At 56.3% G+C, this 18,614-nt stretch overlaps 1 protein-coding gene across 3 annotated transcripts; it reads right to left on the reverse strand.

Annotated features, from left to right (window-relative positions):
• Positions 1 to 330: 330 nt before the first annotated feature.
• On the reverse strand, positions 331 to 18,305 carry Ccdc102a (coiled-coil domain containing 102A). 3 transcript variants are annotated; one of them, XM_063247376.1, is made up of 9 exons: positions 17,998 to 18,147; positions 11,304 to 12,029; positions 9,590 to 9,816; positions 8,156 to 8,264; positions 6,345 to 6,461; positions 5,822 to 6,031; positions 4,129 to 4,299; positions 3,168 to 3,271; positions 331 to 813 (listed from the first exon to the last, which is right to left on the reverse strand). In XM_063247376.1, the coding sequence occupies exons 2-9, from the start codon at positions 11,892 to 11,894 to the stop codon at positions 684 to 686; spliced, it is 1,659 nt and encodes a 552-aa protein (XP_063103446.1). In that variant the 5' UTR covers positions 11,895 to 12,029; positions 17,998 to 18,147; the 3' UTR covers positions 331 to 683. The 3 variants fall into 3 exon arrangements, with proteins under 3 accessions (XP_063103446.1, XP_063103447.1, XP_063103448.1); XM_063247377.1 differs by having other exon boundaries at positions 11,304 to 12,032; positions 17,998 to 18,144; XM_063247378.1 differs by lacking the exons at positions 331 to 813; positions 3,168 to 3,271; positions 4,129 to 4,299 and adding an exon at positions 4,310 to 5,163 and having other exon boundaries at positions 17,998 to 18,305.
• Positions 18,306 to 18,614: the final 309 nt, after the last annotated feature.

The following is an 18,614-nucleotide window of genomic DNA, read 5'->3' on the forward strand; positions in this document are numbered from 1 at the left end:
GCTAGAAGACACTTTAATCAACAGCTGGAGAAGCTGGGACTCAGAGAGGGCAAGCCACTTTCCTGAGGTTACACAGCCAGTAAGGGGCAGACGTTTGAATCCGTCAGGCGCTAGAACTCAAGTCTTGTCTTCTCCCTATCAGATGGGCACCACACCTCTTCCTGCCCCTCACAGATGTATACCAGACGCCTCAGCAGCTCAGATGCTCATTCACGCATCCTTCTTCTCATTCATTTGTTCATTTATTCAGCTCCAGTTCAGTGCCTGATATGGGCTGAGGCTGACCCCTTCCCTTCCCTCCACATCTGCTATGCTCTCAGGACTCTGCTCAACAATTTGAACTCCATTTATTACAAAAGCCTGGGTTTGTCACACTGTATTATGAACAGGTCCTGCCAGATCACTAAGGCGTGGCAAGGGGCCTTGGGCTGGGGCCCCCATACGCCCTCCCAACTCAGTTCACTCTGCATGAAGTCTGGGTGGGTGGGATCCCTTGGACGGAGCTTTGAGCAGTCCCTTGTTTATCAGACCAAAAGGGCAGCCCTGGGCGCATATATATATGAAATGGGGTTCCCTTCCAAAGGAGCGCTGGGCTGGGACCCACAGCAAGCACAGCCAGCTGCATCAGTCTGAGGGGCTGGAGGCTTGTGGCCTCGGCCAGTCCTGTGCAGCCCCGGGAGGCCCTAGGCCACCTGGATTTGCAGGTCCTCATCCTCATCCAGGTCACTGGCTCCATCTCCGGCCTCCTCGGTGCCAAAACGGGCACTGCGGATCTTCCCAAAGAGGGGGGCGTTCTGCTGCTGCCTGCGGAGCCTGTGGGACAGGGGTGACAAGATTTAGAGCAGGGTCTGGCTTTGCCACCTCCTGATAACACGGCTGCAGCTGTGCTGAGAGCAGCCACACTCTCTCTAGTGCTTGCCGGCTGCTAGCTAATCTTCATTATTCTGCTTCTGTGAGGCAGGCACCACTGTCATACCCACTTACACACAAGGACACTGAGGCCCAAAGAAGTTGAGTGACTTGCCTAAAGCCCTGTTCCAAGGGCACATGGAGCAGGGGATGGCATGAGGAGGGTGGTCTGGGAGCCTACTGTCCTAGGGTTGGTAAGCAAGTGCTTGGCCCTTGTTCCCTGCATTAAAATTCCCAAAGCCAAAACACAGGAAGCAAACTCAAGACCCTGAGCAGGGCTGGTGGAGAGCGTGCCCATCCCCCGCCCCATCAAAGCGGCTGCCCCTGCTGCATCTTACTGGAAGGCATGAATTATTAACACGGCAGGGAGGGGCGCATGCCTCCATTACCGAGGTGATTTAGTGAGCTGTCCCGAATGATAGCAAAGCACAGAAAGTTGGAAACTATAAGGAGGTGGACGTGTGGGCGGCCCCGCCCTCCCCACTGGGGGTGCTGGGTATCTGGGGAGTTTATGGTTCCTGAAGAATGTGGACTGGACTTGGGACAGCCCTATACACAGTGGTCTCCAGAGGTGTGAGTGCTGCCGCTGGACCGAGATCCGCAACTGGACCCCTGCTCCACACTTCGTGGCCATGACCTTAGGCAGGTGAAGAAACTGAGGTGCAGCTGACCACACCGCAGGTCTAGCTCCTGAGCTGGACTCCTACCTACGATGCTGCAGCACACCACAGCACTTAGTAAATGCTCAGCAAATACAGGTACCAAAGAAGAGAGGATCCAGCTGTATGGCTGTGGAGCACCTTTCCTGCTGGGCCTTGGTTTCCTTGTCTGCCACTGTGCTAGAGAATTTGGCCCACAGGAGCGCGCTACCTGAAGCATGGTTATCCAACCCAACCTAAGCCCCTCTCCAGGGGTGGCCACACTGGCAGCAGCAGCAATAGTGACAGCAGCTATACCAGCCGACAATTACTCAGCATTATGGCAGGTACTGGGAACTGAACTCAGGGCTTTTGCAATGGACTATATCCTTAGGTTCTCACTCTCCCTCTTTCTCCTTTCTTTTTTGCCATTGCTAGAGATGGAATCCAGGGTTTCATGCATATAAGGCAAGTACTGTACCACTCAACAACAGCCCAGCCTACTCCCCAGATTTTTTTCCATATTTTATTTTGAGACAATGTCCAAGTCACTAAGTTAGGTTTGGTTTGAACTTGGCAATCGTCCTGCCTCAGTCTCAAAGAATGCTGGGATCACAGGTGTGCACCACCATGCCCAGTCTTTCAGGTTCTTTTTTTTTTTTTTTAATTTATTATTGGTACTGGGGATCGAACTTACGACCAACTGCTTTCAAGGCGGTGCTTATGCCGCTGAGCTAAATCCCTAGCCCCTCAGGTTCCTTTATAAACACAAATCAGCTCATTTAATTCTCACAGTGACCAAGAGGTGAGATTTATTATCATCCCCATCTGTAAGATTCGGAATGGATTCAGAGATATTTGCTGTCCCAAGACCACCCACGCTGTCTGACTGCAAGGCAAAGAAAGCAGGCAAGGGGGTACCCAGACCTGGGGTAAGGAAGTCAGTCAGTGCTGGGGCCTGATGCTCAGGGCTTCCCCGTGCAGTGGGGACTTGGACCTGAAGTTCTCTAACATCTCCTGGCTTGAGGGGAAGTGCAGAGAAAAGACACGATCCACAGAGGGCAGGAGCAGGGGTGAGTCAACTGGAGACCTTCGGGTCCTACCAATCTGATGGGCCTCTGCCACTCCGTGCCTTCCAGATTCCTGCTATCCTGTGTCACCAGAGGCCTGCAGTCCTGCTGGCAACTGCTTGTTCTTTTTTTTTTTAATGGTGCTGGAGACTGAACCTAGGGGCTTCACATTGAGCTTCACTCCTAGGTCTTTTTTTATTTTGAGACAGGATCTCGCCAAGTCATTAAGTTGACCAGACGGGGGCTGGATCTTCCTGCCGACATCTCCCAGATGCTGCCCCACATCTCGGGCCTGACCTCCTTGGCCACCCCCAGGCCTGCTAGAGGAGACAATTCCAGGTTCCCCAGCTGTCCTGGCTTCCTGAACCCACCTCCCTGGTTTCCTGGCCCCGGCCCTTCCTGCCTGCAGGGGACAGGATTCTGGCCCCAGGATCTCTCCTTCTCTGTCTTCCCCTCTGGTCCTCCTAGGGGCTCCATCTCCAACAGAAGGCTCTCAGCAGCACCCAGGCCATGGGTGCCCCGCTCCCCTGCAGACATCCCCGCAGCCCACCTGGACTGCAGGTGTTCCAGTTGCACCTGCAGGTTCTCGCTCTGCTCTGTCTGCTCATCCAGCGACCGCTGCAGCTTCCGCGCCTGGTTGTGGGCTTCGTCCAGCTGTGGGTGAGCAGGACCAGCAGCACTTGAGCGACCAGGGCAGGGGCAGCTGGATCAGCTTCTCCTGCTCCACTCTGAGACTGGGCCTCTCAAGGGCTTCTGTTCCTGAGGCCTAGTCAAAGCCACCCTGTCCAAGCAGCATCCTTTGTGCTCCTTCCTCTCCGTCCCTGTGGTGTCCTCCCCAAATCTACCCAGCCCCCAGTGCTCTAAATCACTGATACGGCTGCCCACCCACCTACCACCTACTCTCACCAGCCTGTCTGCCCAGGGAGATACTCACCCACCCTCACCATGTAATACCCAATCAGCACCCACTCGTCTGCCTGCCCACAATGCCCTTCCATGCCCCTGACCCTCCGTCTTCCTTTGTCCTGTGTTCATTCTTCCACACACCCCTGAAGTTCAGTCGGTCCATCTGTCCGCAGTCTACCCATCCAGCCCTCCATCTGTCTGTGCACCCATCATCCACCATGTCTCCCTCCAGCCAGCAGACATCTGCTGTTACACCTCATTCATCCATCTTCCTCCCTGCCTCCCTCCTCTCGCATCCATCTGCCCACCTAGTCCTGCATCCATCTGTTCACTCATCCACGGAGTCCCCGTTCTGTCCTCCATTCAACTGTCTGCACACCTCCCATTCATCCATGCATCCACTAGCTTGCTCTCTCAGCTCGGTCACCTTTCCCTCTCCTCTCGCCCCGACTCCTATCCCAGCAGCACCCGACTGCCACCCACTGGCTCCCTTTTACCCCGAGTGCCTCACAAGAGTCCTGCCTTGCCACGTAGTCCCCTGTAGTCCCAGCATGGAGCACGGGTGGCCCTGCACACTGCTACGTTGGCCCCGCGGGGACACTTGCCTCGTCCTCGGCCTGGGCCAGCTCCTTCTTGAGCTCCTCCACTCGCAGCCGCAGCTTCTTCACCTCCGCCTCGTGCTGCTCCACCCGCCGGTTGGCGTGGGCCAGCTCTGCCACCTTCTCCTGGAACTGTTTCTTCAGCTTGCCATGCACGTGCTTCAGGTCTGCCAGCTCCTGCAGGGGACAGCCAGGGAGGGCTCAGTGTCGCTGGGCACCGCACTACAGTGTCCCGCAGGTCAGACAGCACTTGGGGGGGCGGGTGTCTCTTCTCCCTGGGGTTGTTGCTTATTCAAAACACAAGCACTAAGGTTTAGGGAGCGTGTGGGGGGAAAGAGATGGCACTTATTGGGCTGAGAAGGCTCAGGGGGCAACAGAGCAGGCCAGGAGATGACTCCACATGAGATATGTGACTGTGAGATGTGAGCAGGAACCTGGAGCTGGGGCAGCACTTGTGTGGGGCACAAGGTCTGAAGTCTTTGGTAATGAATCCATGGCATTTGAAGTGCTGATCTGAAACAAACTAAGCTGAGCAATGGGTGTGGGAGGAAAGAGATCAGAGGTCAAAGTGGCTGGGAAGAGGAGTAGCAGCCAGCAGGGAAAATGACCAGCCCTGAGCTCTGGGACCGGTCAGTTTTCCCATCTGTGAAGTGGGGATGACGCTGTTTAAAAGTCTCCTGAGTCCAGCCTTCATTTCACTCCATCAAATCCAGCCTGGTCCTGGTCTCCAGCCGTCCTTGCTGCCTTGACAGCCGTGGCTTCCCCGCTGGCCTGCCCTCCCATCGCTGCCCGCCCAGCTGGCCGGGTACCCACCTCACATGCTCTGGCCCTCTGCTCACTCCCTGCAGTCACACTGGCCTTCCCATTCCTCCACAGTGCCCCATCCTCTCACCATGAAACATTCACTCACCTCACTCCCCATTCCTCTCCCTTCCCAAATGAGGCCACCGGCAAATAATGTCAAATGTCACCCCCTCCAGGAAGCCTTTCTAGGACCCTGGATACAGGACGAGTTCTCAGCAGTTCCTCTTCCTGTGACAACTGTGGAGCGATGTGATCGGTATAAGCATATGTGACAGAGAGAGCAATCTCTGGGTCTCCTGAGACATTAGCTCCATTATGAGGAGACGACACACCTATCTGTTCACTGCTGTTTCTCCAGCACACAGCAGGTGCTTAATATGTGTAGCTACTGTAAATATCACTGGGCCTAACCTCATAATAGGTACTCAAATAAACATAATTACCAGATGGTCCAGCATATAGTAGCTGCTCAATAAATGCAGCTACAGCTTGAACATCTCTTATCCAACATGCCTGGGACTAGAAGTGTTTTGGATTTCAAGTTTTTTGGATTTTGGAGTATCTGCATCTATACAATAAAATACTTGGGGGATAGGATCCAAGCATAGACATGAAACTCAGTTATGACTCACATACACCTTGGACACAGAGGCTAACGAAACCTTATACAATATTCTTAGTGCACAGTGGGTTTCCACTGTGATCTACCTGTGTCAGGCGTGGAACTTCCACTTGTGGCACTGCGCTGGTGGTCACAAGCTTTTGGAATTTGGAGCCTTTCAGAGGTGCGAGTTTGGATTAGGGAGTCTCAACCGTAATTTACCAGCAGCCCTGGCACACAGGAGGCGCCCTCTGGGGCTGCGGGGAGGCCCTGGCCGCTGTACTCCCTGCCCACCTTGTTCTTCTCGAAGAGTGCGGCCTGGCTGGCCCGCAGATCGCAGTCCAGGGCACTGGTTGTCTGCCGCCGCCGCCGGGCCAGCGCCTCCTCCAGGTCCCCGACCTGTGCCCGCAGCTTCTTGTTCTCCCGCTCCAGGCCCAGCTTCTCAGTCTCTAGCCGCTCTCGGCGGCCCCACTCAGCTGCATTCTCAGCCTGCAGCCTTTCCATCTGCAACAAGGCAGGACGGAGTGAGATTCCCGGGGGAGGGGGGCTGAGGGCCACGCTGCCCCCCCACCTCCTGGAGCCATTTTTGGCTCCAGGAAGTAGATCCAGCTGCAGCTGCTATAATTAAGCTGGGCTTCTTTCACGGTGTGCAGGATGTGGGGGTGCTTCTGGTCCTTGTGTGGGAAAGGAGCCGCCCTCTGCAGATGGGGGTACCCTCAGAGCAGACTTGGCTCCTACTCTCCTCCCAGTGACCAGCTGATACGGGTGGGGTCCCAGCCCCCTCCTCAGCACCCCCACGTCCTGCTGACCACCTCACCTCGCCCCTCAGCTCAGCCATCTTCCTGTCCATGCTGGACCGTGCACCCAGCTCGTCCTCCAGGTCTTCGGACATGCGGCCCAGCTCGTCCTGGTGTGCCTCCTTCAGGATGCTAAGCTGCATAGACATCGCCCAGCCTGGTTACATGAGGGGCACCAGGATACACCCAAGAACCAAGCTCTGGGACGGGGGGCGGGGTACTGGTGCACCTGGGGTTCCGAACAGACCCTGACTCTGGCCATTCTGTGGCCTCCGATGTCTCTCACCTCTCCCCTCCTTAACATTCTAGCTCCCCCTCTCCCTGTGTCTACTCTTACACCTGTCAGTGAAACAGCAACTCACAGTGAGCTTTTAAAAACACAAATTCAATTTCTATCCCTGCTTAACACCAAAAGCCCCTTTGATGGCTCCCGGATGCCTTAAAAAAAACAAAAACAAAAAACAACTCTTTTGGTCACACACAATCAGATTCCTGTCTGCTTTTCCCCATCCTTACTCTCCATCTCTTTCCCATTACTGAGCTCTAGGCTGGTCCTGTTCTGCGAATACATTAAGCCCTTGCCTACCACAGGGCCTTTGCACACATGGCTCTCTCCGCTTGGAACACCCTCAGGTAATTTGCAGGACTGAGTCATCTTATCATCAGGCCTCTCCTGTGCTTGCCCCACTGCCCATCAGAACGCAAAATGGAAGTGGAAGGTGTGTCTATTTGCTCTCCTTGAGTCCTGGTTGGCTTTGACACAGCAGCCTTCAGTACATACCACTGATCTAAGGACTGGTCTGCAAGCAGGTGCACTGGAGCAGCTCAGGCTGCTTTACAAATAACACAGTCCTCTACTGTACAGCAGCAAAACCCCTGAACTTTGCTCCATGCAGCCATACGGGTGAGTTTTCAAAACAATGTGGAGGGCAAGATGCCAGATACAAGATGGCTTTCTGTTGAGCTGCACACTGGTGTTCCATTCACTTTTCTTCAAATAATTATACCTCACAGTTTGAAGAGATTAAAGAGCTGGGTTCCTTGAGCCCAATCCCCAAGATGATGGATGGCTCGGGGAGGTTCTGTGGAAGAGGGGTTTTGTCCTGTTCCAGGGCTGGGGTTTAGGCTCTCAGGGCTCTGGTCCTCTCACCCAGACACCCAAGCCAGTCCAGCCGGGCTTTCCCTGGGTGGCTGCGCCCCCTGGTGGCCATGTGGGCTGGCAAGGAGAAAAAACAGGCAGCCAGCCCGTGATCCCAGGATCCCTGGGGGGACTCCCCTCTCTGGGGCCTGTTTCATCATGTATAAGATTAGGATGTCAAGACCTTGCTCTCTTGACTGCCACAAGGCCTCAATAACATCTGGCACAAAGCAGGCATCCAAAGCCCGTCACACTCAAACTCCTCCATCCAGATCATAATGTCCTGTGAAATTCAGCCCAGCTGCGGCTTACCTCTCACTCATTATAGTCAGTGCCCTTCTCTGAAGCTGGGTTCCACCTCAGGACCTTTGCATCTGCTGTGAACCCTCTGTTCCTGTACCTTCCCAAAGATGGCTTCTTCTTACCCCTTTAGCTCTTGCCTCAAATGTCACTCTTTAGAGAGGCCTTCTGGGGCTTACCAACTCATCTCTTTTGGTCTGCTAGACTTCTCTGTAGCTCATGGACTTTCCATCATTTGCTCACTCCCAGCCTCTACAAAGTGAGCTCCTGAAGGCAGGGGTCCCGCTCAGCCCTGCATACAGAGCCACTACTGAATGAGAGAATTCCCTTCGCTCTGGTCCCCACTGCTGAAACTCAAGTGTGCTCCAGGAAGCCCCCCGCCTCCAGACTCACTTGCTTGAGCATCTCCTGCTTCGTCTTGCTCAGCTCCTCATACTTGATCTTCCACTGGCTGAGCTCCCCCTCCAGCTTCTCAATGTTCCTGCTCAGTGCCAGTTTGTCCCTGGAGACAGGAGAGGACAGGGGGGATGGGCAAGTGTTTTTATTTTAGTGCATCAGGTTGATTTTTTTTTCCTTGAACAGCAGAAATTTACTCTCTCACAGCTCTGAAGACTGTGAGTCCTAGATCACATGTTGGCAGGGATGGTCCCATCTCCGGCTGTGAGAAAGACCCTGTTCCACGTCTCACCTCCCCCTGCCCCACTGGCCTCTGGCAGTGGTTTGCTGCCCATCTTTGATGCTCCTTGGCCAAAGAAGCATCACCCTGACCTTCACCTTCACAGCGGGGGTCATGGTTTTTCACTTCTTCCAGTGCTGGGGAATCAAACTCCAAGGCCTTGTACACTCTAGGGAAGCTTTCTACTGCTGAGCACAGCTCCAGTCCCTACACTGGTTTTTTAAAAATAAAATCATGTGTGTAGCTAGATTATATGTAGCTCCTGAACAGTAAAGCTGCAGAATATTCATCAGTACAGGTTGTGCCTTCTGAACTTCCTTGACCAAGGTCATTAGTAACCTCTATGTCCCTGGTTAAGTGGTCAGTGCTAAGTCCTCTTTTCGATTGACCAGCTGACCACTCTGTCTACTGTGAAACCATTTCCCCCAGTTTCCTCTTTCCTGGAACTGGCTCTCTCTCCCATCTCCTCTGCTGCTTCTAGCAACCTCTAAAGCTGGCTGACAGCAGGTTCCATCCTCTGACCTCACTGGCTTCTGGCTTGCAGTATCACCTGTTGGGTGATGACACCTGCATTTGACCTCCGCCAGACCTTGACCTCCAGACTCAGACTCATTTATGCACCCACCTGCCTCCTTGCTGAGCAACTCCAACACTTCCAACCTCAAATTCCCAGATCCCCTACCCACTTCTCTGCTTTTACTTCTGCCGTGTTCCACCAGAACACAAGTTCCAGGAAGGCTTATCTACTTATGGGTTTGTCCCTAAGCAGAGTCCAGTGCCTGGCCGGTAGCAGAAGATGCCCAAGGAATTAACAGAAATAAAAGAAAATCTTGCTTTGGAGGTGGCGGCATATGCCTATAACCCCAGCACTGAGGGCTGAGGCAGGAGGATTGCAAGTCTGAGCCCAGCCTGAGTAACTTAGACTTACTGAGACCCTGTCTCTAAATAACAAATTAAAAATGGCTAGGGACGTAGTTCATTGTGAAGGCTTTGGGTTCAATACCCAGTAATGGGGGAAAAATCCAAAAAGTAAAAAGCATGCATGTGTAGCATATGTACCTTGGTGGGTCTCGTGTTTGGTAACACTGATTTTCATACTGGGGTTCTGAGGGTGCCCCAGCCCAGCCCCCTGGCTGCCTTCTGAGACTCACTCTCGCTCCTTGAGCAGCACCTTCTGGGACTCATCTAACCGCAACCGCAGGGCAGTCAACTTGGAGGCATCCTCTTCGGTGGCGGCTGTGTCCTCCCAGGGCAGCCGGCTGCGCTCCTGGCGGCCTGAGCTGCCCCGAGAGGCTCCAGCTCCCACACTGCGTACCTCCCAGCAGCCCTCCGGCTCCTCTGGTCTGCTCTTCAGCAGGGTCTCCACCAGTTCCAGCTCCTGCAGGAACCAAGGGGGAGGCTGTACCACTCCGCCACTCTACTACCCTGGTAACTTTCCCCATGGATCCTTGCAGGCCCTGGGCTGGAATCAGCTTGCTGGTGACCCTTGGCAAGTCCATCGTGCCTCTGCACCCTTGTTTCCTCTCCTGCTGTCTGCCTCTCCACCTCTGGGCCTTCTCCCTTACTGCAGTGCCAGTTATCAGGATTTCCTACATCCTGGAAGATTCCCCAGGAGAGGTGGTGCACTGTGTCACAAATACATACTGAAGCAGATGGCTGAGGACTAGATTCCCTCCAAAGGAATTCCAGTTCTATGACTCTGTTTTCCAGGGGCTTTACACTGAGGCACAAGGAGACTGAGCAATCTTGGAAGACTGACCTCCTTCTCTGCCTCCTATCTTTCAGACTGCCCAGCAAGAAGCAACCTGGATGCCACCTGGTCCAAAATCCTCTTGCACAAACAAGGACACAAGGAAAACAGGGACTTGTTCTGGGCTGCAGAGCATAGAAATAGCAGGGCTGGGATGCAAACTTAGATGCTGGCCCGGGCTCTTCTTACTGTGATGACAGTAAGGAGAGGAGGCTCACAACAGGAGCAAGAAATGCTTCCTCCAAACTCCTGGGAATCAGGCTTCAGCCCCCAGGAGGCAGCAGTGGCAGGGAAGGGGCTGGGCTGGAGGAGTGTGTGTGTGTGTGTGTGTGTGTGTGTGTGTGTGTGTGTGGTGGGGGTTGACACCCAGCTGGAGGAGCTGGGGAGCTGAGCTGGGATCCTGCACCAGGTGGCCTTCTGGCGACAAGCCTGATGGCTCAAGGGGACTGTGTCACCTCAATCCTAATGGTGACCATGGGTTCGGGAGGCAGATGGCCTGGGCTCCAGACTCCGAGGCTCCTTTCACTAGCCGGGAGCTGCTCAGACTCACCTGTACCTCGAGTGCTCCGGAAGCACATTCCTCAGAGCACACGCAGGGCTGACGGTGGGGCATCCACTAGCGTGTTCCTCCGCCTCCGGGCTCTGGCATCTCCTTGTCCTGAAATGCCTTCGAGCACTTCCAAAACTAATTCTTACCCAGTCTCTGCTTAAACGTGACCTCTTCTAGGAAAGCAACCCTTCAGGCAAAGCTAGAGTCAAGCACCTCTGTACGCCTAGTGATCCCCGACCCCCTCAAGTTGAACAGATGAATTGGATTGAGCTGTGGCTACTAATCTTGACTTTCAGGCAAGATGGAGGGCTTTTTTCCTGTCCAAAGTGGTCAGCCACCAGGACCTCGGCTTCTCCATCCTGGGGAGGGGGTGGTCTCCGGAAGGGAGGCAATCTGGGTTGCCATGCTGGGCTGGGGGCTGAGTCTAACCTGAAGGAGTGGAATCTCCCGGATAAGCTAGCCCATTACTAGCTTCTTTCGGAGCCCGGGACCTGACTTCACGCTTTGCCTGTCTGGCTCCGCAGCCGCCCTCCACCCCAAATCCACAGCCCTGTCCTGCGCGCACCTGGTTGCCCTGTGGCCTCTCGGACCCGACGTCGCGGACTGGCTCTTGCTCCTGCTCGGCTTCGGGGTCCAGGCCGTCGGGAGTCTTGTCCGCTGCGCCCCGGGTGCCCCGCAGCCGCGCTAGCTCTCGGCCCCGAGCTTCGCACTCGCCCTGCGCCTCCTGGCGCTCCCGCCGCGCACCCGCCAGCTCCTTGGTGAGCGCATCGAGGCGCTGGCGCAGCTGGCGAACCTCTTCGCGCGCGCGATTGCGTTCGGCGCGCACTTTGCTCCATTTCTCGCGCCAGTTGGCCGTGCAGTCCGACCACCAGCGCATCGTCTTCTCCATCTGCGCAGCCCGCGCGCGCGCCTCCTCCAGCTCCCTCAGCCGCAGCTCCTCGCGGCTCTCCCAGTCCCCGTCAGCCAGCAGCGCAGGCGGCTGCGGCAAAGGCAGCGCGGGTGGTGGTCCCGGCGAGGGCGTACCACTGGGCGGCGTGGGCGGCAGCGAGTCGGTGGGCCCCATGCGCTCGGGCGACGGGCTGCCCAAGATGGTCAGGAGGCTGCCCTTGGACAGCTGCGGGGACTCGACCAGCCTAGGGCTCGGCCCGTGGCTCATGGCGCGGGTAGGCGGGTGCTGGGCTCGAACTCGTGGCCGGACTTAGGAACAGCGGTAGGAACGCGGTGCGGACACGATACTCCGTGGCATGATGGCTGCCACGCCTGGCCACCTGGTGAGGGACCCTTCTCAGACCTGCTGAGGGGACAAACATTTTTAGGCTGTGGCCACCATCAGTCTGTAAGATCAGCAGAAGGGCGAGAAGATAAGTGGGTTCCAGGGCCATCCCCTCAGGCTGAGAGAGCCTGCTGACGTCCCTCTAATTCCTGCTCTCTGTGGTAGCAAGGGGGATCTGAAAGCATGACCGCTGTCCTTTATCTTCACAGCACCAGGTCACACACCTGTTCGCACAGCTCCCTCCTGCACTGGCTGATTCCCTTCAACCTCAGCTCTCATCTGAGATCCCCCTCCTAGAGGGTCTCCTTGGCCAGGCCCATCCGTCCAGTCCTGCCCATTTTGGGCCATTTATCTGCTCAGCTCTCCCCACCGCATCCCAGGCTGGGAGGCCACTGAAAGCAGGCAATGAAATGGGACCTGGCTACTCATCTAGTCCTCACAAATTTGTGGAAGCCCCCCATAGGCCAGGTACCAGGCCCAAGGCTTTATGTTGTCTCACTTCTCAGATTTAAAGTGAGGGAACTTCTTATTGCCACTTACAGTATATATGAGCCCAAAGCCAAACACTGGTGGGTACCTGGAGAAATGCACACGTGGGTGACGACGATGGAAAGGACCCAGTGTCTTAGATGAGAGTCCTAGGGTGGTGGGAGGCGCTCTGACTTTTTCTGCCAAAGCCTGTCTCACCTCTGTCTCCCCTACACCCTGGGCTTTGCATTGGGCCTCACTGTCCTTAAAAATAATGAAGGCATCTATCATTCTCTGACCCCAACCCAGCCGACACTCCCTCCACCGTGGCCTCATACCAGCTGCCACTGAAGCTCCTTGGGACGTCCCTCCCTTCCTTCACCACTGGGCTCAGCCCTGGTCAATGGATCTTCACACCTGCTCTGAAGATCTACATTTTTATCCCCCACTCTGGTATTGGAGATTAAATCCAGGGCTTTAGCACTGAGATGAGATGCATCCCCAGCCCTTTTTAAAAATATTATTTTATTTTTTGAGACAGAGTCTAAGTTGCCCTGGTGGGTCTTGGACTTGAGTTCTCCTGCTGCAACCCTTTTTGAGTGACCAGTGTATTGTGGGTGGGACGCCCCACCACAGAGGGGTGCCTTGTCCCTGGCTGGCTCCCACTGCCTGGCAGCCTTCAGCCCCCGGTCTGACCCAACAACCCCCTCTTCACTGTCAGCAGGGAATCTAAGTGGAAAGGGAACCTCCTACCTATCATCTCCCCACGCTACCCCCTAGCCCCACTTTTCTCCTGCTCACAGCCTCTCCAGAGTGGCCCACACTCACCACTGCCCTCTCACTCTCACCTGGCTATACCGTGAGACTGTGTGTGCTCTTGACCTGGACACACCATCGCTCCTGATTCCTTGTCATTCCTCTGGGACACTGCGCTCTCGGTGCATGGGTGCCGAGGAAGCCTTTTGGGCCTGGGTGGTGCTTGCTGTGCCCCTGAGCCATAGATGCAGCCTCCCTGGCTGTCAGCCTCCTGGGCAGGCTCCCTGTGGGGCTCAGCCCTTGAGTGCTGCTGGCACCGTCCCAGCCCTCTTCTCTTTACTTGGCCCCCGCCTGAGCCATCCCACATACTTTTGCCTCCTTCAAATCCATTCTTCACAGAGCAGCCACCTGCCTGTGCTGGAGGCATCACCTTTGTCACCACCAGTGGCAGGGACTCCTCTCTCTCATCAGTTCCCAGCAGATCCCCTCTAGGACTCCAACAATTCCTTCAGTCCCAAAGGAGCCCAGCCACTGTCCTACCACCTGTGCACTGACCCCACAGGCCACACGCTGGGGCCCTAACCTCTTCCCCCAAAGCACTCACAGGCCCCCAGTCCCATTCCTGCTCTTGTCTCCAGACATCACTGGCCCTGCTCATCTCCTCATCCCTGATCATGTGATGCATGATCAGGCATCACAGGTTGCATGTCACCAGTGGAGCAGTGCCATGTTAAATTCTATGGATGCTCAAGGCTCCTCAGTGACCCTCCCACATTTCTCTATCCTTTGGCTGTTTACGGTCCATCTGCCTTCACCAGACATGCCATCCAGGCCCAGCTCTCTCACCAACCTCATGTGAGTTACTGTACCTTCATGGGTCTCAGTTTCCCCACCTGTAGAATGGGGGTGCAGTGAGGGAGCCCAGTACCTCTTCATCAGAGGTAGCTTCAGACTTACTGGACACTTGCTTAAAATGCAGTTTCTTGGTCCAGCCCCCACAGAGTGAGGTGCAGTAGGGCAGCTGGGAATGCACATTTCAGGAGTATAAATCCGGGGACATCTGAGTATTTGGTGATGCCTTATCACCCACAGGTGGGCATGCACATGTGTGCACATGTCCCAGCCCAGGAATACCTGACCAATCATCAGACACAGCTGTACACATCTGGGTTCCACTCTGCATGTACCACTGGCACCCCAAGAAATCCCTGGCAGGCTGACTCCCCTGTGACTCAGTTTCTTTGCTTGTACACTGAGGCAGTGGCCTGTATACTCCACACAACTGTGTACACACAGACATATCTGCAAGCACATGTGCAATTCCATGTTCATAAACACAGAGGCAAAACAGACACACATGTGCACACACAACTATACAGACACACTCAAAGGACAGACATACCTGCGGAAACACACACACACACGCCCCACAGCACACTGCCAGGCACGAAGCCAGCAGAGGCAGATGCTCATCCCTAGGAGATCACTCACACATGCAACAGACACACTCCCCCTCTCCTCATTTTCCTGGCCCAGCTCCACATGGAGAAGCTCTTGGGAAAGAAAAACAATGTGTGCTGGGGGCGGGGGCAGGAAACCCAAAGTGCCAGCCAGCAGAATGGAACTGGCTTGGCCTTCTGCTGGGTTCTTCCTGAAGTCCCAAAGTAGAATGGGAAGGTGGGGCCACAGCCACATTCTCTGCCTCTGGACCACCAAGCCTGCTGTGGGGTTTGGCTGGGAGGGGCCCTGGATCCTTCTAGGAATCCTAAGCCCATGATACAAGGACATGGCAGGCACCAGCCAGGCCCCTAATGGCTTCCAGGCACCCATGCACAAGCCAGGGCCTGAGGCTCCAGAATCAGCGCCTGATCCCCTTCCTGACTGCCTGGCTAAGCCCCTCTAGGGGCTGGGCATTGGGGGGAGAAGGAAACAGCGTCAGCAGGGAGGCTCAGGAACAGCCCCCCTGCCCTTCTCTGGTAGGCCCAGAGGCTGTGAGCAGTCGAGTGTGGCAAGGACTGGGGCGGGGGTCCTCAGGTTGGCTTCTGCAGAAGCCAGCACAGCAGGAACCCCACGCACCCTTGTAGACCAAGGCCAGTCAGACCCTGCCCCCACCCTGCTCACATAACACAGCCACGGGGACTCACACACAGCCCTGGTAACCCATTGGCTCATACTGTACCCCAGGCTCCAGTGGGCGGCTGCCTGACCCTTCCCCACCTGGCTCAGTGCGTTCTTCCCACGGGAGCCGTGAGGAGGAACAGAGATGGCTGGGGAGTTTCCCTTCCTAGCGTCTCCTCCCCCGACTCCCCCAGCTCTATTCCTGCTCTGTCCTGCAGGTATCTGTTCATTCCCAGTGCCCCTTGCAGACGCTGGACCCCCACCAGTCCTTCCTTTGCACTGGGGCTCCTCCCACCCAGAGGGACCTTTGTGCCACTCAGATCTTACAGGAAAGACCCTGCATAAAGTTGGTTAAAGTTGGCTGGTACTCTGAGAGCAGAAAAGCTGAAACATCATTGTGTACTTTTTTACTGGGCATCCATCTGACTGGGACTCACAGCTCCTGAACCCTGGCCCCTCAGCTACCCTCACTCCCTGCTCCAGAACAGAAATAAAACAGTCACTGCAAGCTGGGGCCTCATCAGCCCTGCTCACAGCAAGGAGCTAATAGCTCCATTTGCTCACATGTCTGTCTCCTTTCTCCTCCATCAGCAAATCACTACACACCCTGGAAGGCCCACCTCCAGCCTGGCTTCCCCTGGGAAGCCTTCCCTCCCTTCCGAGTATATGCTATTGCTCCCAGTGGTTTTCAGCAGTGGTTCCCTGTGAAGTCCAGATGGGCATCTCAGTACCTCTAGCTGTCAGCACAGGGCCCAGCATACGACAGGTACTGTGTGAATGCTTACTGGGCTAAGGGATAGACGATGGGTACCTTTAATGTTAGGAGGTTCCTTTGTGACCAAAGAGTGTGAGAGGGCTGAGCCATCCAAGGACTAGAAGTCAGTTTTCAGCCAGGCTCTAAGATGACTAGCCAACGTCAGAGTCCGAGGTAAATTCAGTGCTATTCAGGGGTCTAGTCTCTTGCCTGAGAGACTCAAACAGGGTAGCTTTGTTTTGTCCCCAGAATACTAGGATACATCTCTCTATACCCACTGAGAGGAACGAGCAATACTGAGGCCTGGCTGGAAGCCAGCCGAGGGGCTGAGGGTCCAAAGCCCTGTCTCCCCTTTCCACCACCCCAAGCTCAGAAATCCTAATAACCTCGTGGAATCTTTCAGGTAGGGCTCTGGGGTGAGTCCATGGCCACAGGCCTGTTTGCGGGCAGGGAGCAGAGCCCAGCAGGAAACCACAGAGGGACAGACTTATTGGATAAGTGTAGGGCCCAAGGCTGGTCAGCCCGCAGACTGTGGGCACCTGTCCTTCTGACCAGCTGCCCAAGCTCCAGCTGCTGGACCTCTAGGAGCAGTGAAGAAGAATGTTAGGTCTTCAGGCTGGACCTGAGTCCAGTAGCACCCTGGTCTGTCCCCAGGTACTACCACCATCTTAGACAGAGGCGCCATAAAGAAACCCTGGCTCAGTGATTCTAACTCCTGTCTTTACAGACTTGGTCGTCTGCAGCTCTTCTGGACTTGTGTCCATACCCACGCAGTACAAAGCCAGGGCAGAAGTACTGGGACTGGATGCCTCTTCTCCAGTTATGACTACTGGAAGGTCACCATGCCCCTGGGATCACCTACAAGACGGGATCCTCAGATACTAGGCCCACAGGGTAGACCTGCACCCCCGCACCCAGCCACACTCAAGCAGCTCCCTGGAAAACCAGCCCTTGAACAGAAGCCACCCTGCTAGTCCTAGCTCTGCTACTCACATGCTGCATAATAGGTGCAGACCCCTCGCTATGTTGGACCTCACTCAGTTTCCTTACCTATAAGAGGATGGAGAAAGGCACTAAGATTCTTTTATCCAACAGATGAGCAGACTTTGTCCCAGCCTGAACCAAACCCACCTGACAAGGGCTCTGAAGACCGGGGTGGAATGAGGGTGGTACTTCCACCTAAAGTAGAGAAACTGAAGCCCTGGGTGGGGAAAGAAGCTTGCTGATGCCACGGGCTGGAACCATCAGAACTTTCGGTGGGGCAACTGAGACCTACTTCTTTCTCTGCGCGCTAAGCCATCCCTACACTGGCCCAACTTCTTCCAGAAATTAATTTTCAGCTACTGTGGGTTCTGAGTCACCTAGGTACCCACTTAGTCACCCCCTCCCCAGCCGTCCCGCTCCCCCTGGCGGCGGGCTGTTGGGGATCCCTGCCTACAAGGGGCGATCGATCCCGCCCATCCTATCACGCGGCCCCTATTGGCTACCGCCGTCGGTCTAGGCAGAGGCGCTGTATTCTGATTGGCCAGGGCTGCCCATCCGTCCCGCATTCGCCATGGTGACCACGTTGGGTCCCCCGGGAGAGTTCCACATTCCGCCCCCGCCCGCCGCCCCCTCCCGTCCGGCGCCCGCCCTGGCATTCCGCAGCCCCGGCCCCCGCCTCCCGCAGCCCCTCCTCGACCGAGGCCCGGTGTCCCGGGACTGGGGGGCACCCGGGGGAGGGAGTCAGAAACTTCTGCTCAGAGCGTGGGGGCTGCTGCGGGCGTCCTCACCGCTCAGTCCCTCCTGCACGCCCCCGTTTAACCCCTTCCCTGCGGCGGGGACCCGGCCCGCGCGCGAGTTCCCGAGCCGCGATGGCTTCCTGCCCCGCGCTCCGCAGCCCTCGCTCACCTCGGGCCGGCGCTGCCGGGCTCCGGACGTCGGGCCGCCGCGGCTGGGTGGAGCGGGCACGCTGCTGGCCGCGGCCGCCGCCGGGAGGCCGAGGGAGGGCCGCGGAGTCTCCTCCTCCCGCCCGGGGGAGGGGACCGAGGGCGCCGGCGGGCGGGGGCGGCGGGGTCCCGGGCGGGAGCGCGAGCTGCGGCCTCGCCGTGACCCGGTGCGGCCGAGCGGCTGGGGCTGGGGACAGCAGCCTGACTTCGGGCGACGGCCGCGGCCGGGCGGCGGGCTCTGCTGCACAGCGGCCGGACCCGACGGAGGCCCCACCCTAGCGCAGGGGCCAGGGTGGGGGGACCGAAAGCTGGGTGGGGGGCCGCGGGCTCGGCTTTCCCGCCTCAGGTTCCCCGACCGCCAGCGACTCACCGGGAGCCCCACGGTCGGAGCGGCACCGCCGTCCCAGCTCTACACGTGGAACGCGCATACCAAGTTTTCGACTTTTGTTAACTGTACTTTTTTCTACTGGCATTGCTGCCACTGAGTGGACGTGGGCCAATGTGTCTGTGCCTTCACCGAAGCTCGGTTTTGTTACACAAAACGGCTGACCAAAGCGACCTCTAAGCCGGTGAAGACGC

The sequence above is a fragment of the Cavia porcellus genome, unplaced genomic scaffold (assembly GCF_034190915.1).
Source record: "Cavia porcellus strain 051 isolate PalLab524CR breed Dunkin Hartley unplaced genomic scaffold, mCavPor4.1 scaffold_4, whole genome shotgun sequence".
Classification (NCBI taxonomy): domain Eukaryota; kingdom Metazoa; phylum Chordata; class Mammalia; order Rodentia; family Caviidae; genus Cavia; species Cavia porcellus.

Coding starts and splice junctions, on each gene's coding strand:
- Ccdc102a (XM_063247376.1), bottom strand. CDS start 11,894: ATGAGCCACGGGCCGAGCCCTAGGCTGGTCGAGTCCCCGCAGCTGTCC. Junction 3,272..4,128: donor TGGCCCAGGCCGAGGACGAG/GCAAGTGTCCCC, acceptor GCTCACCCACAG/CTGGACGAAGCCCACAACCA. Junction 814..3,167: donor CTGGAACACCTGCAGTCCAG/GTGGGCTGCGGG, acceptor CCTGTCCCACAG/GCTCCGCAGGCAGCAGCAGA.